Source organism: Pleurodeles waltl, unplaced genomic scaffold (genome assembly GCF_031143425.1).
Source record: "Pleurodeles waltl isolate 20211129_DDA unplaced genomic scaffold, aPleWal1.hap1.20221129 scaffold_37, whole genome shotgun sequence".
Lineage (NCBI taxonomy): Eukaryota > Metazoa > Chordata > Amphibia > Caudata > Salamandridae > Pleurodeles > Pleurodeles waltl.
The window spans coordinates 7,722,651-7,745,895 of NW_027150076.1; the positions used below are offsets into that span (position 1 = coordinate 7,722,651).

General features: G+C 47.4%; 1 protein-coding gene across 1 annotated transcript; it reads left to right on the plus strand.

Moving 5' to 3' along the window:
• The first annotated feature begins 19,761 nt into the window (after nt 1-19,761).
• Nucleotides 19,762-22,684, plus strand: LOC138276092 (zinc finger protein 91-like). The gene is given in 1 exon segment (XM_069219148.1): nt 19,762-22,684. A coding segment is annotated over 1 exon segment (2,706 nt). The 5' UTR covers nt 19,762-19,903; the 3' UTR covers nt 22,610-22,684.
• The last annotated feature ends 561 nt before the right edge of the window (nt 22,685-23,245 follow it).

The following is a 23,245-nucleotide window of genomic DNA, read 5'->3' on the forward strand; positions in this document are numbered from 1 at the left end:
ATGCCAATAATTTTACAGTTCTTAAGAATGCACTCCTGGATGGTTATGGCTTAACCACTGAACAATACAGGATAAAGTTCAGAGAGACCAAAAAGGAGTCTTCACAAGACTGGGTTGATTTTGTTGACCATTCAGTGAAGGCCTTGGAGGGGTGGTTACATGGCAGTAAAGTTACTAATTATGACAGGCTGTATAACTTGATCCTGAGAGAGCATATTCTTAATAATTGTGTGTCGGATTTGTTGCACCAGTACTTGGTGGACTCTGATCTGACCTCTCCCCAAGAATTGGGAAAGAAGGCAGACAAATGGGTCAGAACAAGGGTGAACAGAAAAGTTCAGACAGGGAGTGACAAAGATGGCAATAAGAAGAAGGATGGTAAGTTTTCTGACAAGGGTGGGGACAAATCTAAAAATGAGTCTTCATCAGGCCCACAAAAACACTCTGGTGGGGGTGGTGGGCCCAAATCCTGTTCCAATCAAAACAAGGAAAAGAAACCATGGTGCTATTTATGTAAAATAAAAGGCCATTGGACAACAGATCCCAGTTGTCCAAAGAAAAGCACCAAGCCTCCTACCACTACAACCCCTACTGCTACACCTAGTGTCCCTACTAATAGCAGTGGTGGTGGGAGCAAACCTACTAATAGCCAATCCAAGGGAGTAGCTGGGCTCACTATTGGTAACTTAGTTGGGGTTGGTCTGATTAGGGAGACCACAGAGGCTGTGTTAGTCTCTGAGGGGGCTATTGATTTAGCCACCTTAGTTGCTTGTCCCCTTAACATGGATAAGTACAAGCAACTACCCCTAATAAATGGTGTTGAGGTTCAGGCCTACAGGGACACTGGTGCCAGTGTTACTATGGTAATTGAGAAACTGGTCCACCCTGAACAACACCTACTTGGTGTAGGAAAGTACCATCTTGCCTGGCATGTTACCCCCATTTTTCACTGTATATATGTTGTTTTAGTTGTATGTGTCACTGGGACCTTGTTCTCCAGGACCCCAGTGCTCATAGGTGTGCCTGAATGTGTTACCTGTGTAGTGACTAACTGTCTCACTGAGGCTCTGCTAATCAGAACCTCAGTGGTTATGCTCTCTCATTTCTTTCAAATTGTCACTAACAGGCTAGTGACCAATTTTACCAATTTACATTGGCTTACTGGAACACCCTTATAATTCCATAGTATATGGTACTGAGGTACCCAGGGTATTGGGGTTCCAGGAGATCCCTATGGGCTGCAGCATTTCTTTTGCCACCCATAGGGAGCTCTGACAATTCTTACACAGGCCTGCCACTGCAGCCGAGTGAAATAACGTCCACGTTATTTCACAGCCATTTTACACTGCACTTAAGTAACTTATAAGTCACCTATATGTCTAACCTTTACCTGGTAAAGGTTAGGTGCAAAGTTACTTAGTGTGAGGGCACCCTGGCACTAGCCAAGGTGCCCCCACATTGTTCAGGGCCAATTCCCTGAACTTTGTGAGTGCGGGGACACCATTACACGCGTGCACTACATATAGGTCACTACCTATATGTAGCTTCACAATGGTAACTCCGAATATGGCCATGTAACATGTCTAAGATCATGGAATTGCCCCCTCTATGCCATCCTGGCATTATTGGTACAATTCCATGATCCCAGTGGTCTGTAGCACAGACCCTGGTACTGCCAAACTGCCTTTCCTGGGGTTTCACTGCAGCTGCTGCTGCTGCCAACCCCTCAGACAGGTTTCTGCCCCCCTGGGGTCAAGCCAGGCTTGTCCCAGGATGGCAGAACAAAGGACTTCCTCTGAGAGAGGGTGTTACACCCTCTCCCTTAGGAAAATGGTGTGAAGGCAGGGGAGGAGTAGCCTCCCCCGCGCCTCTGGAAATGCTTTCTTGGCCACAGATGTGCCCAATTCTGCATAAGCCAGTCTACACCGGTTCAGGGGACCCCTTAGCCCTGCTCTGGCGCGAAACTTGACAAAGGAAAGGGGAGTGACCACTCCCCTGACCTGCACCTCCCGTGCGAGGTGTCCAGAGCTCCTCCAGTGTGCTCCAGACCTCTGCCATCTTGGAAACAGAGGTGCTGCTGGCACACTGGACTGCTCTGAGTGGCTAGTGCCACCAGGTGACGTCAGAGACTCCTTCTGATAGGCTCCTTCAGGTGTTAGTAGCCTATCCCCTCTCCTAAGTAGCCAAACCCTCTTTTCTGCCTATTTAGGGTCTCTGCTTTGGGGAATTTCTTAGATAACGAATGCAAGAGCTCATCAGAGTTCCTCTGCATCTCTCTCTTCACCTTCTGCCAAGGAATCGACTGCTGACCGTGCTGGAAGCCTGCAAAACTGCAACATAGTAGCAAAGACGACTACTGCAACTCTGTAACGCTGATCCTGCCGCCTTCTCGACTGTTTTCCTGGTGGTGCATGCTGTGGCGGTAGTCTGCCTCCTCTCTGCACTAGAAGCTCTGAAGAAATCTCCCGTGGGTCGACGGAATCTTCCCCCTGCAACCGCAGGCACCAAAAAGCTGCATTACCGGTCCCTTGGGTCTCCTCTCAGCACGACGAGCGAGGTCCCTTGAATCCAGCAACTCTGTCCAAGTGACTCCCACAGTCCAGTGACTCTTCAGTCCAAGTTTGGTGGAGGTAAGTCCTTGCCTCCCCACGCCAGACTGCATTGTTGGAAACCGTGACTTTTGCAGCTACTCCGGCCTCCGTGCACTTCCGGCGGAAATCCTTTGTGCACAGTCCAGCCTGGGTCCACGGCACTCTAACCTGCATTGCACGACTTCCTAAGTTGTCCTCCAGCGACGTGGGACTCCTTTGTGCGACTTCGGGTGAGCACCGTTTCACGCATCTTCGTAGTGCCTGTTCCGGCACTTCTACGGGTGCTGCCTGCTTCTGAGAGGGCTCCTTGTCTTGCTCGACGCCCCCTCTGTCCCCAGACGCAATTGGCGACATCCTGGTCCCTCCTGGGCCACAGCAGCATCCAAAAACCTTAACTGCACGATATGCAGCTAGCAAGGCTTGTTGGCGGTCTTTCTTCAGGAAAACACTTCTGCACGACTCTCCACGGCGTGCGGGATCCATCCTCCAAAGGGGAAGTCTCTAGCCCTTGTCGTTCCTGCAGAACCTTCAGCTTCTACTGTCCAGTAGCAGTTTCTTTGCACCTACAGCTGGCATTTCCTGGGCATCTGCCCATCTCCGACTTGCTTGTGACTTTTGGACTTGGTCCCCTTGTTCCACAGGTACCCTCGACTGGAAATCCATCGTTGTTGCATTGCTGGTTTGTGTCTTTCCTGCAGAATTCCCCTATCACGACTTCTATGTCCTTTGGGGAACTTTAGTGTACTTTGCACTCACTTTTCAGGGTCTTGGGGTGGGCTATTTTTCTAACCCTTACTATTTTCTAATAGTCCCAGCGACCCTCTACAAGGTCACATAGGTTTGGGGTCCATTCGTGGTTCGCATTCCACCTTTGGAGTACATGGTTTGTGTTGCCCCTATCCCAATGTGTTCCCATTGCATCCTATTGTAACTATACATTGTTTGCACTGTTTTCTAATACTATTACTGCATATTTTGGTATTGTGTACATATATCTTGTGTATATTTGCTATCCTCATACTGAGGGTACACTCTGAGATACTTTGGCATATTGTCATAAAAATAAAGTACCTTTATTTTTAGTATATCTGTGTATTGTGTTTTCTTATGATATTGTGCATATGACACTTGTGGTACTGTAGGAGCTTCACTCGTCTCCTAGTTCAGCCTAAGCTGCTCTGCTAAGCTACCATTATCTATTAGCCTATGCTGCTAGACACCCTATACACTAATAAGGGATAACTGGGCCTGGTGCAAGGTGCAAGTACCCCTTGGTACTCACTACAAGCCAGTCCAGCCTCCTACAGAGTCGAGCAAGACAAGGAGCCCTCTCAGAAGCAGGCAGCACACGCAGAAGTGCTGGAACAGGCACTACGAAGAGGAGTGAAACAGTGCTCACCCGAAGTTGCACAAAGGAGTCCCACGTCGCCGGAGGGCCACTTAGAAAGTCGTGCAATGCAGGTTAGAGTGCCGTGGACCCAGGCTTGGCTGTGCACAAAGGATTTCCGCCTGAAGTGCACAGAGGCCGGAGTAGCTGCAAAAGTTGTGGTTCCCAGCAATGCAGTCTGGCGTGGGGAGGCAAGGACTTACCTCCACCAAACTTGGACTGAAGAGTCACTGGACTGTGGGAGTCACTTGGACACAGTTGCTGGATTCAAGGGACCTCGCTCGTCGTGCTGAGAGGAGACCCAGGGGACCGGTGTTGCAGTTCTTTGGTGCCTGCGGTAGCAGGGGGAAGATTCCGTCGACCCTCTGGAGATTTCTTCAGAGCTTCTAGTGCAGAGAGGAGGCAGACTACCCCCACAGCATGCACCACCAGGAAAACAGTCGAGAAGGCAGCAGGATCAGCGTTACATAGTTGCAATAGTCGTCTTCGCTACTTTGTTGCAGTTTTGCAGGCTTCCAGCGCGGTCAGCAGTCGATTCCTTGGCAGAAAGTGAAGAGAGAGATGCAGAGGAACTCTGATGAGCTCTTGCATTCGTTATCTAAAGAATTCCCCAAAGCAGAGACCCTAAATAGTCAGAAAAGAGGGTTTGGCTACTTAGGAGAGAGGATAGGCTAGCAACACCTGAAGGAGCCTATCAGAAGGAGTCTCTGACGTCACCTGCTGGCCCTGGCCACTCAGAGCAGTCCAGTGTGCCAGCAGCACCTCTGTTTCCAAGATGGCAGAGGTCTGGAGCACACTGGAGGAGCTCTGGGCACCTCCCAGGGGAGGTGCAGGTCAGGGGAGTGGTCACTCCCCTTTCCTTTGTCCAGTTTCGCGCCAGAGCAGGGCTGAGGGGTCCCTGAACCGGTGTAGACTGGCTTATGCAGAAATGGGCACCATCTGTGCCCATGAAAGCATTTCCAGAGGCTGGGAGAGGCTACTCCTCCCCTGCCTTAACACCTTTTTCCAAAGGGAGAGGGTGTAACACCCTCTCTCTGAGGAAGTCCTTTGTTCTGCCATCCTGGGACAAGCCTGGCTGGACCCCAGGAGGGCAGAAACCTGTCTGAGGGGTTGGCAGCAGCTGCAGTGAAACCCCTGAAAAGGCAGTTTGGTAGTACCCGGGTCTGAGCTACAGACCCGTGGGATCATGGGATTGTGCCAACAATGCCAGGATGGCATAGAGGGGGCAATTCCATGATCTTAGACATGTTACATGGCCATATTCGGAGTTACCATTGTGAAGCTACACATAGGTAGTGACCTATGTGTAGTGCACGCGTGTAATGGTGTCCCCGCACTCACAAAGTCCGGGGAATTTGCCCTGAACAATGTGGGGGCACTTTGGCTAGTGCCAGGGTGCCCACACACTAAGTAACTTTGCACCTAACCTTTACCAGGTAAAGGATAGACATATAGGTGACTTATAAGTTACTTAAGTGCAGTGGTAAATGGCTGTGAAATAACGTGGACGTTATTTCACTCAGGCTGCAGTGGCAGGCCTGTGTAAGAATTGTCAGAGCTCCCTATGGGTGGCAAAAGAAATGCTGCAGCCCATAGGGATCTCCTGGAACCCCAATACCCTGGGTACCTCAGTACCATATACTAGGGAATTATAAGGGTGTTCCAGTATGCCAATGTGAATTGGTAAAATTGGTCACTAGCCTGTTAGTGACAATTTGGAAAGAAATGAGAGAGCATAACCACTGAGGTTCTGGATAGCAGAGCCTCAGTGAGACAGTTAGTCATAACACAGGTAACACTTTCAAGCACACTTATGAGCACTGGGGCCCTGGCTGGCAGGTTCCCAGTGACACATACAACTAAAACAACATATATACAGTGAAAAATTGGGGTAACATGCCAGGCAAGATGGTACTTTCCTACAAAGGTGGACAGGGTGACAGAGTGGGACACAAGGGTGACAATCAGGAGAGTCTTATTTCCTGGCAGGGGTCTTGGCAATAGTCTCTGGCTTCTGCTTGGATCGCAGGGAATGTTTGCAGGGTGGTTCTCCTTCTGCAGGGGGAGGGGTGCTGTTGGCCTGTTGGTCCTCTGGCAGGCCCTCCTGTCCACTATCGGCAGCAGAAGCGGAGGGCAGTTCAGTTGACTGGCTAGTGGCAGGGGCCCGCTGTTGTAAGACTGCCTCCCTCATAATGTTGGCCATGTCTGCCAGCACACCTGCAATGGAGACCAGGGTGGTGTTGATGGACTTCAATTCCTCCCTGATCCCCTGGTGCTGTCCCTCCTGCAGCCGCCTGTTCTCCTGCACGTTGTCCAGGATCTGGCCCAGCGTATCCTGGGAATGTTGGTATGCTCCCAGGATCTTGGTGAGTGCCTCGTGGAGAGGAGAGTTGGTTCCCTGGTCCTGTCCTCCACCTGGCTGACAGCACTCCTCCCAGTTTCCCGGTTGTCCTGTGCCTCTGTCCCCTGAACCATGTGCCCACTGCCACTGACCCCAGGTCCCTGATTGTCTTGGGTACGAGGTGTGCCCTGGGGTCCCTGTAGTGGTGGACACACTGCTGATTGATGTGTCCTGGGGACAGAAGCATGGGGATGCTGGGTGGGTGCTGTGGTGGTGTTTCCTGAGGGGGGAGGCTCTGTGATGATGTGTGACTGTGCCTGGGTAACCAACTGTCCGGAGGTCCCTGATGGGCCAGGTTGGTCATCCAGATCCAGACGACCAGAGCTGCTGGCTGACCGACCATTAGGCTGAACTAGGAGATATGTAAAGCTCCTACTATACCACTGGTGTCATATGCACAATATCATAAGAAAACACAATACACAGATATACTAAAAATAAAGGTACTTTATTTTTATGACAATATGCCAAAAGTATCTCAGTGAGTACCCTCAGTATGAGGATGAAAAATATACACAATATATATGTACACAATACCAAAAATATGCAGTAATAGCAAAAGGAAGTAATGCTAGCAGTGTAAAGTTACAATAGATTGCAATAGGAGCACATAGGTATAGGGGCAACACAAACCATATACTCCAAAAGTGGAATGCGAACCGCAAATGGACCCCAAACCTATGTGAGCTTGTAGAGGGTTGCTGGGACTGTAAGAAAACAGTGAGGGTTAGAAAAATAGCCCTCCCCAAGACCCTGTAAGGTAGGTGTAAAGTGCACCTACAACCCTCAGAGATCACAGAAGTCGTGATAGGGGGATTCTGCAACGAAAACAAACACGAGCAAAGCAACAACAGTAGATTTCCGGACCTGAGTACCTGTAAGAGAAGGGGACCAAGTCCAAGAGTCGCGACAGTGTCGAGAGTGGGCAGATGCCCAGGAAATGCCAGCTGAGGGTGCAAGGAAGCTGCTACCAGATGGAAGAAGCTTTGGGTTCTGCAAGAACGAAGAGGACTAGGAACTTCCCCTTTGGAGGATGGATGTCCCATGTCGTGAAGAAGCTTGCAGAGGTGTTCCCACGCAGAAAGACCGCAAACAAGCCATGCTAGCTGCAAGAGTCGCAGTTAGGGTTTTTGGATGCTGCTGTGGCCCAGGAGGGACCAGGATGTCGCCACTTGGATGAGGAGACAGAGGGGACGCCCAGCAAGTCAGGGAGCCCTCACAGAAGCTGGCAGCACCCGCAGAAGTACCGGAACAGGCACTTAGAAGAGGAGTGAATTGGAGTCCACCCAAAGTCAGAAAAGGGAGTCCCACGACGCCGGAGGACAACTCAGAAGGTTGTGCACTGCAGGTTAGAGTGTCGGGGACCCAGGCTTGGCTGTGCACGAAGGAAATCCTGGAAGAGTGCACAGGAGCCGGAGCAGCTGCAAATCACGCAGTACCCAGCAATGCAGTCTAGCGTGGGGAGGCAAGAACTTACCTCCACCAAACTTGGACTGAAGAGTCACTGGACTGTGGGAGTCACTTGGACAGAGTTGCTGAGTTCCAGGGACCAGGCTCGTCGTGCTGAGAGGGGACCCAGAGGACCGGTGATGCAGTCTTTTGTTGCCTGCCGTTGCAGGGGGAAGATTCCATCGACCCACAGGAGGTTTCTTCAGAGATCCTGGTGCATCAAGGAGGCAGGCTACCCCCAGAGCATACACCACCAGTAAACAGTCGAGAAAGCCCGCAGGATGAAGCGATACAAGGTTGCAGTAGTCATCTTTGCTACTTTGTTGCGGTTTTGCAGGCGTCCTGAGCAGTCAGCGGTCGATCCTTTGGCAGAAGGTGAAGAGGGAGATGCAGAGGAACTCTGGTGAGCTCTTGCATTCAGTATCTCAAGAATTCCCCAAAGAAGAGACCCTAAATAGCCAGAAAAGGAGGTTTGGCTACCTAGGAAGGAGGATAGGCTAGTAAGAAAGGTAAGAGCCTATCAGAAGGAGTCTCTGACGTCACCTGCTGGCCCTGGCCACTCAGAGCAGTCCAGTGTGCCAGCACATCTCTGAATCCAAGATGGCAGAGGTCTGGGGCATGCTGGAGGAGCTCTGGGCACCTCCCCTGGGAGGTGCAGGTCAGGGGAGTGGTCACTCCCCTTTCCTTTGTCCAGTTTCGGGCCAGAGCAGGGCTGGGGGATCCCTGAACCGGTGTAGACTGGCCTATGCAGAGATGGGCACCATCTGTGCCCATCAAAGCATTTCCAGTGGCTGGGGGAGGCTACTCCTCCCCAGCCCTGACACCTATTTCCAAAGGGAGAGGGTGTAAAACGCTCCCTCTGAGGAAGTCCTGTGTTTTGCCTTCCTGGGCCAGCCCTGGCTGAACCCCAGGAGGGCAGAAACCTGTCTGAGGGGTTGGCAGCAGCAGCTGCAGTGAAACCCCGGGAAAGGCAGTTTGGCAGTACCCGGGTTCTGTGCTAGAGACCCGGGGGATCATGGAATTGTCTCCCCAATGCCAGAATGGCATTGGGGTGACAATTCCATGATCTTAGACATGTTACATGGCCATGTTCGGAGTTACCATTGTGACGCTATACATAGGTAGTGACCTATGTATAGTGCACGCGTGAAATGGTGTCCCCGCACTCACAAAGTCTGGGGAATTTGCCCTGAACAATGTGGGGGTACCTTGGCTAGTGCCAGGGTGCCCACACACTAAGTAACTTTGCACCCACCCTTTACCAGGTGAAGGTTAGACATACAGGTGACTTATAAGTTACTTAAGTGCAGTGGTAAATGGCTGTGAAATAACGTGGACGTTATTTCACTCAGGCTTCACTGGCAGGCCTGTGTAAGAATAGTCAGCCACTATGGGTGGCAAAAGAAATGCTGCAGCCCATAGGGATCTCCTGGAACCCCAATACCCTGGGTACCTTAGTACCATATACTAGGGAATTATAAGGGTGTTCCAGTATGCCAATGTGAATTGGTGAAATTAGTCACTAGCCTGTTAGTGACAATTTGGAAAGCAGAGAGAGCATAACCACTGAGGTTCTGGTTAGCAGAGCCTCAGTGAGACAGTTAGTCATCACACAGGGAACACATACAGGGCACACTTATGAGCACTGGGGCCCTGGCTGGCAGGCTCCCAGTGACACATACACTAAAACAACATATATACAGTGAAATATGGGGTTAACTTGCCAGGCAAAATGGTACTTTCCTACAAGATGGGACCCAGAGGACCGGTGATGCAGACGTTTTTGTGCCTGCGTTAGCAGAGGGAAGATTCCGTCGACCCACAGGAGATTTCTTCTTGGCTTCTAGTGCAGTGTGAAGGCAGACAGCCCTCAGAGCATGCACCACCAGGAAACAGTTGAAAAAGTCAGCAGGATGAGGCGCTACAATGTTGCTGGTAGTCGTCTTGCTACTTTGTTGCGGTTTTGCAGGCGTCCTGGAGCAGTCAGCGGTCGATCCTTGGCAGAAGTCGAAGAGGGAGATGCAGAGGAACTCTGGTGAGCTCTTGCATTCAGTATCTGACGAGAAACCCACAGGAGAGACCCTAAATAGCCCTCAGAGGAGGACTGGCCACCTAACCAGGTAAGCACCTATCAGGAGGGGTCTCTGACATCACCTTCCGGCACTGGCCATTCAGAGGTCTCCATTGTGCCCTCACACCTCTGCATTCATAATGGCAGAGGTCTGGGACACACTAGAGGAGCTCTGGGCACCACCTCTGGGGTGGTGATGGACAGGGGAGTGGTCACTCCCCTTTCCTTTGTCCAGTTTTGTGCCAGAGCAGGGGCTGAGGCATCCCTGAACCGGTGTAGACTGGTTTATGCAAGGAGGGCACCATCTGTGCCCTTCAAAGCACTCCCACAGGCCAGGAGAGGCTACTCCTCCCAGGCCTTGACACCTATTTCTAAAGGGAGAGGGTGTAACACCCTCTCTCTAAGGAAATCTTTTGTTCTGCCTTCCTGGGACTGGGCTGCCCAGACCCCAGGAGGGCAGAAGCCTGTCTGTGGGTTGGCAGCAGCGGTAGCTGCAGTGAAATCCCCAGAGAGCTAGTTTGGCAGTACCCGGTGTCCATGCTGGAGCCCTGGGGATGCATGGGATTGGCACCCCATACCTGATTTGGCATGGGAGGACAATTCCATGATTGTAGTCATGTTACATGGCCATATTTGGAGTTACCATTGTGAAGCTACATATAGGAATTGACCTTTATGTAGTGCACGCGTGTAATGGTGTCCCAGTACTCACAAAGTCAGAGGAAATTGCCTTGAACTATGTGGGGGCACCTTGGCTAGTGCCAGAGTGTCCTCACACTTAGTAACTTTGCACCTAACCTTCACTACGTGAGGGTTAGACATATAGGTGACTTATAAGTTACTTAAGTGCAGTGAAAAATGGCTGTGAAATAACGTGGATGTTATTTCACTCAGGCTGCAGTGGCAGTCCTGTGTAAGAATTGTCTGAGCTCCCTATGGGTGGTAAAAGAATTGCTGCAGCCCATAGGGATCTCCTGGAACTCCAATACCCTGGGTACCTAGGTACCATATACTAGGGAATTATAAGGGTGTTCCAGTGTGCCAATCAGAATTGGTAAAAATGGTCACTAGCCTGCAGTGACAATTGTAAATACAGAGAGAGCATAAGCACTGAGGTTCTGGTTAGCAGAGCCTCAGTGACACAGTTAGGCACCACACGGGGAACACATTCAGGCCACAACCTATGAGCACTGGGGTTCTGGTTAGCAGGGTCCCAGTGAGACATATAAAACACACTGACAAATAGGGTTTTCACTAGGAGCACTGGGGTCCTGGCTAGCAGGATCCCAGTGAGACAGTAAAAACACACTGACATATACTCACAAACAGGCCAAAAGTGGGGGTAACAATGCTAGATGGAGGCTACCTTCCTACATGTTGTGAGGTGCGTGGGTGGTGTATAGGTGATGGTGGTGTGTGGCTCTGGTCTTGTCTGTGGTCGTGGTGTCTATCTTGTCGCAATTGTTTGTAATGGTAAAGGGTTGTGGGTACTGTGGGTGTGTATTTTATAGTGGTGTGTGTGTGGTGTGTGTATGGGTGTCAAGTGTGTGTAACTCGAATTGTCCAATGTTGTGCTGTTTGGTATGTGTGTATTTTGAGCGTGGCGGTATGTACCGCCAATGGTTTACCGCTATTGAATGTCCGCCGTGGTGATTCGTGGGTCATAATGTGATGGGCGTTGTTCTTTTGGCGTAACGGTGTGGGTTTTGATACCGCCGGTTTATCACTGACCTTTGGTGTGGCGGACTTGTGTGTGTGGCTAAATAGTGACGTATTGGTGAGTGTGTGTCATGATATACGGATAGCTGCCGCTGCAGCGGTATGTTGTCAGTAGTCAGCGTGGCGGTAAGTGGGATTTACCGCCATTGCCATAATATGGGCAATAGTGTGTCTTCCAGCCTGGCCGGGTGTGAGAAGGTAGCCTCTTTCTAGCCTGGTTACCCCCACTTTTGGCCTGTTTGTGAGTGTATGTCAGGGTGTTTGTCACTGTTTTCACTGTCTCACTGAGATCCTGATAGCCAGGCCTCAGTGCTCATAGTGAAAACACTATGTTTTCAGTATGTTTGTTATGTGTCACTGGGATCCTGCTGGTCAGGACCCCAGTGCTCATAGGTTTGTGGCCTATATGTATGTGTCACTGGGACCCTGTCACACAGGGCCCCAGTGCTCATAGGTGTGCATGTATATGTTCCCTGTGTGGTGCCTAACTGTCTCACTGAGGCACTGCTAACCAGAACCTCAGTGGTTATGCTCTCTCATTACTTTCAAATTGTCACTGACAGGCTAGTGACCATTTTTACCAATTTACATTGGCTTACTGGAACACCCTTATAATTCCCTAGTATATGGTACTGAGGTACCCAGGGTATTGGGGTTCCAGGAGATCCCTATGGGCTGCAGCATTTCTTTTGCCACCCATAGGGAGCTCTGACAATTCTTACACAGGCCTGCCACTGCAGCCTGAGTGAAATAACGTCCACGTTATTTCACATCCATTTTACACTGCACTTAAGTAACTTATAAGTCACCTATATGTCTAACCTTTACCTGGTAAAGGTTAGGTGCAAAGTTACTTAGTGTGAGGGCACCCTGGCACTAGCCAAGGTGCCCCCACATTGTTCAGGGCCAATTCACTGAACTTTGTGAGTGCGGGGACACCATTACACGCGTGCACTACATATAGGTCACTACCTATATGTAGCTTCACCATGGTAACTCCGAATATGGCCATGTAACATGTCTATGATCATGGAATTGCCCCCTCTATACCATCCTGGCATAGTTGGCACAATCCCATGATCCCAGTGGTCTGTAGCACAGACCCTGGTACTGCCAAACTGCCCTTCCTGGGGTTTCACTGCAGCTGCTGCTGCTGCCAACCCCTCAGACAGGCAGCTGCCCTCCTGGGGTCCAGCCAGGCCTGGCCCAGGATGGCAGAACAAAGAACTTCCTCTGAGAGAGGGTGTGACACCCTCTCCCTTTGGAAAATGGTGTGAAGGCAGGGGAGGAGTAGCCTCCCCCAGCCTCTGGAAATGCTTTGTTGGGCACAGATGTGCCCAATTCTGCATAAGCCAGTCTACACCGGTTCAGGGACCCCTTAGCCCCTGCTCTGGCGCGAAACTGGACAAAGGAAAGGGGAGTGACCACTCCCCTGACCTGCACCTCCCCTGGGAGGTGTCCAGAGCTCCTCCAGTGTGCTCCAGACCTCTGCCATCTTGGAAACAGAGGTGCTGCTGGCACACTGGACTGCTCTGAGTGGCCAGTGCCACCAGGTGACGTCAGAGACTCCTGCTGATAGGCTCCTTCAGGTGTTAGTAGCCTTTCCTCTCTCCTAGGTAGCCAAACCCTCTTTTCTGGCTATTTAGGGTCTCTGTCTCTGGGGAAACTTTAGATAACGAATGCAAGAGCTCATCCGAGTTCCTCTGCATCTCCCTCTTCACCTTCTGATAAGGAAACGACTGCTGACCGCGCTGGAAGCCTGCAAATCTGCAACATAGTAGCAAAGACGACTACTGCAACTCTGTAACGCTGATCCTGCCGCCTTCTCGACTGTTTTCCTGCTTGTGCATGCTGTGGGGGTAGCCTGCCTCCTCTCTGCACCAGAAGCTCCGAAGAAATCTCCTGTGGGTCGACGGAATCTTCCCCCTGCAACCGCAGGCACCAAAAAGCTGCATTACCGGTCCCTTGGGTCTCCTCTCAGCACGACGAGCGAGGTCCCTCGAATCCAGCGACTCTGTCCAAGTGACCCCCATAGTCCAGTGACTCTTCAGTCCAAGTTTGGTGGAGGTAAGTCCTTGCCTCACCTCGCTGGGCTGCATTGCTGGGAACCGCGACTTTGCAAGCTACTCCGGCCCCTGTGCACTTCCGGCGGAAATCCTTCGTGCACAGCCAAGCCTGGGTCCACGGCACTCTAACCTGCATTGCACGACTTTCTAAGTTGGTCTCCGGCGACGTGGGACTCCTTTGTGCAACTTCGGCGAGCACCGTTTCACGCATCCTCGTAGTGCCTGTTTCTGGCACTTCTCCGGGTGCTACCTGCTTCAGTGAGGGCTCTTTGTCTTGCTCGACGTCCCCTCTCTCTTCAGTTCCAATTTGCGACCTCCTGGTCCCTCCTGGGCCCCAGCAGCGTCCAAAAACGCCAAACGCACGATTTGCGTGTAGCAAGGCTTGTTGACGTCCATCCGGCGGGAAAACACTTCTGCACGACTCTCCAAGGCGTGGGGGATCCATCCTCCAAAGGGGAAGTCTCTAGCCCTTGTCGTTCCTGCAGTATTCACAGTTCTTCAGCCTAGTAAGAGCTTCTTTGCACCAACCGCTGGCATTTCTTGGGCATCTGCCCATCTCCGAGCTGCTTGTGACTTTTGGACTTGGTCCCCTTGTTCCACAGGTACCTTCAGACAGGAATCCATCGTTGTTGCATTGCTGATTTGTGTTTTCCTTGCATTCTCCCTCTAACACGACTATTTTGTCCTTAGGGGAACTTTGGTGCACTTTGCACTCACTTTTCAGGGTCTTGGGGAGGGTTATTTTTCTAACTCTCACTATTTTCTAATAGTCCCAGCGACCCTCTACAAGGTCACATAGGTTTGGGGTCCATTCGTGGTTCACATTCCACTTTTGGAGTATATGGTTTGTGTTGCCCCTATCCCTATGTTTCCCCATTGCATCCTATTGTAACTATACATTGTTTGCACTGTTTTCTAAGACTATACTGCATATTTTTGCTATTGTGTATATATATCTTGTGTATATTTCCTATCCTCGTACTGAGGGTACACTCTAAGATACTTTGGCATATTGTCATAAAAATAAAGTACCTTTATTTTTAGTATAACTGTGTATTGTGTTTTCTTATGATATTGTGCATATGACACTAAGTGGTACTGTAGTAGCTTCACACGTCTCCTAGTTCAGCCTAAGCTGCTCTGCTAAGCTACCATTATCTATCAGCCTAAGCTGCTAGACACCCTATACACTAATAAGGGATAACTGGGCCTGGTGCATGGTGCAAGTACCCCTTGGTACTCACTACAAGCCAGTCCAGCCTCCTACACCGGGATATCACATTTCATTTCTACATCAACATTATATTTTTTTTAAAACACACAAATCCTGCATGCACTTACTTCCACATACTACAATTACAACAGAATTATGCACTTTTAACTATCAGAGTTCGAAGCCCAACCCATCCTACTCTTTAGGTAAGCAGGCTCTGGAATTTCGCCCGTCCGCTTGAACAGACAGGTGTCATTCTCACCTGGTTTGAGCGCAATGTTCTATTGAAGCGTCACCGGCGGTGCTTCATTCAGCTGCATCCAGGGACTTAAGGAAGTAGCGGGCTCCTGGCTGCCGCTCGCCAAAATGTAGTTGAGTTTTTGTCAGAAATAAAGAAGTGACACAATTCTAATAATAATTGAGTATATTTATAAGTAAATATGGCCAGAAGTACAGCACAGTTGTGTAACTGAAGCCACACTCAACTCAGCTCTTACAATCAGCGATTTTTATGCTCTTGGTAGGCACCTAAATTCCACCTCCTTCATTACATTTACAATTAACAAAGACTATAATTCTTTAAACGCTATCTGACTACCTGTTACTAAAATTCAGCAATAACCGATATAATACATATATATCTTCCTACATACACAGTGACCTTTGATCCTACCCTTTGAACTCTATCAATCTGTCCTCCCTACACGTCTGCCTACTTTGAAGTTTTACGGTCTGTCTGCCACTCCCTGCCAACCTTGAAACACAAACATCTAGTGCTGTGTCTCCCTTTCAGCCTGTCATGATTTACCCCTTCTCCTAACCCTGGAATCAGAAAGTGGCTCAGACTCTCCTTTGTGTATGCGTCCTTCTAAATTATCTATGGCATGCGAAGTCGGACTGTGACTGCTTTTACCCTGCACCCGGCCTCTCTCTTCATTCTCCTTTCTGTCCCTGCATCCCTGCGTGACCATTGTATTCAAACCGAGGCCTGTACTTTTCATGTATCATGTACACCGCTGCACATTTGTTTTCTACGTCGTGTGTTGATCAGAGTAGGCCTTCTGTCATTTTCTTGAGGCCTATTACAAGTGTCCTAATACTCTGCTAAATTCTGTGCCGATTTATCAAACTGTGCCACAGTTATTAGCAGATCGAACTGGACTAAAAAATAAATTCCAGTTTTATGCCAGATTTTGTTTAGATTTGTCAAATTTTGCCTAGGTTAGAAGCAAATCAGGTAAATTTTTTGGGAGGAAAAAAATAAGAAAATTAGGTGTAACCTAACGTCTGGGTACTAAACAGCAAAAATTTCAATTTTCTTTTACAGTTGCTGTCTTATCGGTTTTTTAGCAATTTTACCTGATTTTTCTCTCCCACTACGCTGAAATTATGTTCAATGCGAACAAAATGTAATAAAGATGGTGGTGGAAAAAAAAAAACTGCAAACGTTCCATCAGTCAGTCAGATTACACATGTAATTATTCTGGGGGTGTGACAAAGTGTATGCTACTGCCAGCTATTCTTTAGTCGATCTCGCATATGGGGAAGTTTGTACTGTTGTTGACCATGCTGTATGGTAATTACTTTTGGTTAACACCTTTCCACTACGTAGCAGGCAAAACGCAGATTGAAATGTGGGTGGATGGAGTGCAGGGTGCACGCCTCCTGTGTACAGAAAGAACAGGTAGAGCCAAGTGCCCATGCATGCCCCATAGACACACACGTTTCACATGGGCATCAATAGTGCTATTTCCTTGGCAAAAAGTGGGGGAGTGAGAATTCCCAACTTGCCAGCGCTTCCCAGAAGGATGGGGCAGAGAGCATCACATCTGAAGTTGACAAGGGGTCAAAGAGAGGCACTACCGGCTGGAGCAGAGGTAGTCTGGTGCCTGACCTTCGGACGACAAAAGCAAAAAGAACAGATGATGGAAGGAATACGGAACAAATCAAACATTCACTCCCTCATAGGCATCTACATGTGAACCTCCTCTGTTTGTAGCTCATAAGCATCTACCTGTGCGCCTCCTCTGTTTATACCTCAGAAACACCTACCTCTGCACCGTCTCTCTATGTACTTCATAGGCACCTACCTGTGTGTCTCCTCTGTTTGTAGCTCATAAGCACCTACATGTGCACCTCCTGTTTCTACCTCACATGCACCTACCTATGCACCTTCTATGTTTGTAACTCATACACGTCTTCCTGTACGCCTCCTCTGTTTGTACCTCATGAACACCTACCTGTGCGCCTCCTCTGTTTGTACCTCATTCGCACCTACCTCTGCACCTCTTTTGTTCCTCCTAAGCACCTACCGGTGCACCTTCTCTGTTTGTACCTCATAGACAAATACCTATGTGCCTCCTCTGTTTGTACCTCACAGGCGAGCTTCCAAAAATAAGCTTGTAATCCCTACGCTGACAGCCGTGGCCTCTTGACTTCGAGGCCATTATCTGACTTCTGCTGAACGCTGCAGAGTGAGTGTCCAGACGTAAGGGAGCTGAAGGAAAGGAAATTAGGTAAACTTGAATATAAGAAATATGGAAAGGTAGAAGTGCAGCCTCACCTGTGGATAACTCACACCGATCTGCCCAATGCCCATCCAGTTACAAAGGAGCATCCTGGGTCCCAAACTTACAACATTAAGTCAGATACCACGTGAAGGCAGAAAAAGAGGAAAAAGGTTAAATGCACACATCCGTTGCGGGGATATACCCGGTGAATTATTAGTTGTGATGGATTCTCTTAATGACTGATATTGTTGAATAATAAATTATATGAATCAATGTTTGTGTGCCTTATTTGTGCGTATAATGTAAAGGTCGGGCGTTACAATCAACCACTCATTCTTTTTTACAAAAAGGCCCTGGAAGGAGCTGCATCTTAAAGACCGTTGCCTACTTTAGAAAGAACTAAAGACTTGCTTTTTAAGTTGTCTTTCAGGGCCAGAATCAGGCACTATAAGCTCTGCTAGTTTGAGGGAGATGGGCAGATGTTATGGCAATAGGTAACCCACCTCAACTCGCAATAATGCTCCAATCTTTCAGGTTAGAAAAAAACAGTAATGCTTGAACCAGGGGAGCTTTTGAAAGTGTCAAAGGTGACTTGATGAACAGTAAGGTGAAGACTGGAGTTGGCATTTGAGCTGATCCAATGTGAACAGGGAAGCATTTATTTGAAGTGTGTGAATTGAGGTATTTTTGTTATATACTTCCTGAAGAGTTACCTTTGTTATATATTTTTTGAAGAGTTATTAAATAACAACAGCCCAGACTGATCCCTCTGTTTTTCCACAATCAATTCTTCTTTAAATTAAATCTAATCCATGTGCATCTACCTAAAGCAGCACCAGTACCACATAGGTGCTCCGTGAGCGTCCTTCCTTTACTAAGTTACTCTGGGAACACTGGTAAATCACCTCCTTTTCAGAAGTTAATACCATGTGACATGTAGCACGTGGTGCTCCGTGAGCGTCCTTCCTTTACTAAGTTACTCTGGGAACACTGGTAAATCACCCCCTTTTCAGAAGTTAATACCATGTGACATGTAGCACACAGGCGCTCCATGAGCGTCCTTCCTTTACTAAGTTACTCTGTGAACGCTGGTAAATCACCCCCTTTTCAGAAGTTAATACGTTGTGACATAGGCACTCCGTGAGCGTCCTTCCTTTTCTTAGTTACTCTGTGAACACTGGTAAATCACCTCCTTTTCCGAAGTTAATACAATGTGACATGTTCAACAAAACGTTTAGTTAAATATCCGTGTATGGTGAAGTATTCCTTGCTAAGTTTCAAAGACGGTAAAGTAGAGATGTAATTTACAACCAGTTCAATATTGTGTATTCACATTTCCATGTAGTAATTTTTAATATCTTCACATCCAACAGAAAACAAGCCTTGAATGCATGACATTATTATGAATAAAGAAGATAAAACTGCAGATCTGCAAAGAACAGTCACCAACAATGAGCTCCGGTATTCAGGAAAACATCAATACAGACAGCAACTGAGAAACCTGCACATAAACTGATCCTGGAAGAAGCATTTAAGAGCAATTCAGTGGATGTAAGAGTTTGAGCTGAGCACCTCAACACCACAAGACGAAGAAATGACTGCTTGAAAATGAAGGCAGCAACAACAACAACAAACTACCTCTTGTATAAACATGTGTCCAACACCAGCTTTGGTCATGTGATCAGTATGATGTTACAGCAGTGCTTTGTTTTCTAAAGTGAGAACAGACCATCATTCAATGCTCTGCGTGTATTGTAAACTCTTCCTGGCCAAATCACAGCAACCAGAGAAAAGCCCAACAGAGCGGAGCCAAACAACTGAGGGGTAGAAGAGAAGAGGAGTTCTGCTGTCTACAATACAACAGACTGTTCCAATTTGCACCGGCCAGAAGGGAGATTAGTCTTTACCCGCAAGCGTGCATAGCCATAATCCAATCTAAAGTCACAACCACCTACAATATATTTTATATATATTATGAGTGTGACACGTATTTAATGGCTATTGAACGTTAGTTTTAATTCAGAAATCAAACGTGCAAGTGCTTTATCAGCCTAATGGCTCATTAGGAAGCACAGACTTGGGCTGTAGACAAATATATAACCGACCACAGACGCTAACCAAGAAAAACAAATCATAGACATTTAGTGAGAGTTTTAGTTTCTCATCTCAATTAAAGCACCATCAGAAAACTCACACAGGAAAAAAAAAACATTCAAGTCCAGTGATTGTGTAAAGAGCATCAGTCAAATACCAGACTTACAGAGACATCAGCAAACACACAGAGGGGAAAAACCATACAAGTGCAGTGAATGCGTGAAGAGCTTTAGTCAATCATCACACCTCCAAAGACATCATCAAACACACACAGGGGAAAACCCATACCATTGCACTGAATGTGGAAGTAGTTTTAGTGATTCTTCACAACTCAGGATTCATCAGCAAACACACACAGGGGAAAAACCATTCAAGTGCAGTGAATGTGCAAAGTGCTTTAGTATGTCATCACAATTACAAAGACATCAGCGAACACACACAGGGGAGAAACCATTCAAGTGCAATGAATGTCTGAAGAGCTTTAGTCAATTATCAAACCTAAAAAGACATTAGCAAACACACACAGGGGAAAAACCATTCAAGTGCAGTGAATGTGCAAAGTGCTTTAGTATGTCATCACAATTACAAAGACATCAGCGAACACACACAGGAGAAAAGCCATTCAAGTGCAGTGAATGTCCAAAGTGCTTTAGCAGGTCATCACAATTACAAAGACACCAGCGAACACACACAGGGGAAAAACCATTCAAGTGCAATGAATGTCTGAAGAGCTTTAGTCACTTATCAAACCTAAAAAAACATCAGCGAACACACACTGGGGAAAAACCATTCAAGTGCAGTGAATGTCTGAAGAGCTTTAGTCAGTTATCACACCTAAAAAAACATCAGCGAACACACACAGGGGAGAAACCATTCAAGTGCAGTGAATGTGGCAGCACTTTTAGTTGTGCGTCATCATTAGTGATTCATCAGCGAACACACACAGGGGAAAAAACATTCAAGTGCAGTGAATGTGTGAAGAGCTTTAGTCAGTTATCAAACCTAAAAAGACATCAGCGAACACACACTGGGGAGAAACCATTCAAGTGCAGTGAATGTGGCAGCGCTTTTATTTACTCTTCATCATTAAGGATTCATCAGCGAACACACACAGGGGAAAAACCATTCAAGTGCAGTGAATGTGTGAAGAGCTTTAGTCAGTTATCATACCTAAAAAGACATCAGCGCACACACACAGGGGAAAAGCCATTCAAGTGCAGTGAATGTGGCAGTGCTTTTATTTACTCTTCATCATTAAGGATTCATCAGCGAACACACACAGGGGAAAAAACATTCAAGTGCAGTGAATGTGGCAGCACTTTTACTTACCCTTCAACATTAATGATTCACCAGGAAACACACAAAGGGGGAAAAACATTCAAGTGCAATGAATGTCTGAAGAGCTTTAGTCAATTATCAAACCTAAAAAGACATCAGCGAACACACACAGGGGAGAAACAATTCAAGTGCAGTGAATGTTGCAGCTCTTTTAAAAACTCTTTATCATTAAGGAGTCATCAGCGAACACACACTGGGGAAAAACCATTCAAGTGCAATGAATGTCTGAAGAGCTTTAGTCAATTATCAACCCTAAAAAGACATCAGCGAATACACACAGGGGAGAAACAATTCAAGTGCAGTGAATGTGGCAGAGCTTTTAGTTGTGCTTCATCTTTAGTGATTCACCAGCGAACACACACAGGGGAAAAAACATTCAAGTGCAGTGAATGTGTGAAGAGCTTTAGTCAGTTATCAAACCTACAGTGTCATCAGCGAACACACACAGGGGAGAAACCATTCAAGTGCAGTGAATGTGGCAGCGCTTTTATTTACTCTTCATCATTAAGGATTCATCAGCGAACACACACAGGGGAAAAGCCATTCAAATGCAGTGAATGTGGCAGCACTTTTAGTTATGCTTCATCATTAGGGACTCATCAGCGAACACACACAGGGGAAATACCATTCAAGTGCAATGAATGTGTGAAGAGCTTTAGTCAGTTATCAGATCTAAAAAGACATCAGCGAACACACACAGGGGAGAAACCATTCAAGTGCAATGAATGTCTGAAGAGCTTTAGTCAGTTATCAGACCTAAAAAGACATCAGCAAACACACACAGGGGAAAAACCATTCAAGTGCAGTGAATGTCTGAAGAGCTTTAGGCAGTTATCACACCTACGAAAACATCAGCGAACACACACAGGGGAAAAACCATTCAAGTGCAGTGAATGTGGCAGAGCTTTTAGTTGTGCTTCATCTTTAGTGATTCATCAGCGAACACACACAGGGGAAAAAACATTCAAGTGCAGTGAATGTGTGAAGAGCTTTAGTCAGTTATCAAACCTAAAAAGACATCAGCGCTCACACACAGGGGAAAAACCATTCAAGTGCAGTGAATGTGGCAGCTCTTTTACTTGCCCTTCAACATTAATGAGTCACCAGCGAACACACACAGGGGAAAAAACATTCAAGTGCAGTGAGTGTGGTAGTGCTTTTATTTACTCTTCATCATTAAGGATTCATCAGCGAACACACACTGGGGAAAAACCATTCAAGTGCAATGAATGTCTGAAGAGCTTTATTCACTTATCAAACCTAAAAAGACATCAGCGCACACACACAGGGGAAAAACCATTCAAGTGCAGTGAATGTGGCAGCGCTTTTATTTACTCTTCATCATTAAGGATTCATCAGCGAACACACACTGGGGAAAAACCACCATTCAAGTGCAGTGAATGTGTGAAGAGCTTTAGTCAGTTATCAAACCTAAAAACACATCAGCGAACACACACAGGGGAGAAACCATTCAAGTGCAGTGAATGTGGCAGCGCTTTTATTTACTCTTCATCATTAAGGATTCATCAGCGAACACACACAGTGGAAAAGCCATTCAAATGCAGTGAATGTGGCAGCACTTTTAGATATGCTTCATCATTAGGGACTCATCAGCGAACACACACAGGGGAAATACCATTCAAGTGCAGTGAATGTGGGAATAGTTTTAGTAAGTTATCACACCTACATAGACATCAGCGCATACACACGGGGGAAATCCTTAAAATTGTAGTGAATCCGGCAGTAGTTTTAGTGACTCTTCAGCATTAAGGAAACATCAGCGAATGCACACAGGAGAAAAAACATTGAAGTGCAGTGAATTGTATGAACAGTGCTGGCGGTATCCGTGGCTGAACTAGGAGACATGCAAAGCTCCTACTATACCACTTATATCATATAGCACTATGGGGGTTATTCTAACTTTGGAGGAGTGTTAATCCGTCCCAAAAGTGACGGTAAAGTGACGGATATACCACCAGCCGTGTTACGAGTTCCATAGGATATAATGGACTCGTAATACGGCTGGTGGTAAATCCGTCACTTTTCCGTCACTTTTGGGACGGATTAACACCTCCTCCAAAGTTAGAATAACCCCCTATATCACAAGAAAACACAATACTCAGAGTTACTAAAAATAAGGTACTTTATGTTAGTGACAATATGCCAAAAGTATCTCAGAGGATATACTCCCTTAGGAGGTAAGTAATATACACAAATTATATGCACACAAACCAAAATCAGGTAAGTAACAGTTCGAAAAGTAGTGCAAACAATGTAGAATCACAATAGGATGAAATAGGTAGAAATAGGCCTAGGGGCAACAAAAGCCATATACTCCAAAAGTGGAATGCGAACCACGAATGGACCCCAGGCCTAGTGTAGGTTGTAGAGGGTCGCTGAGACTGT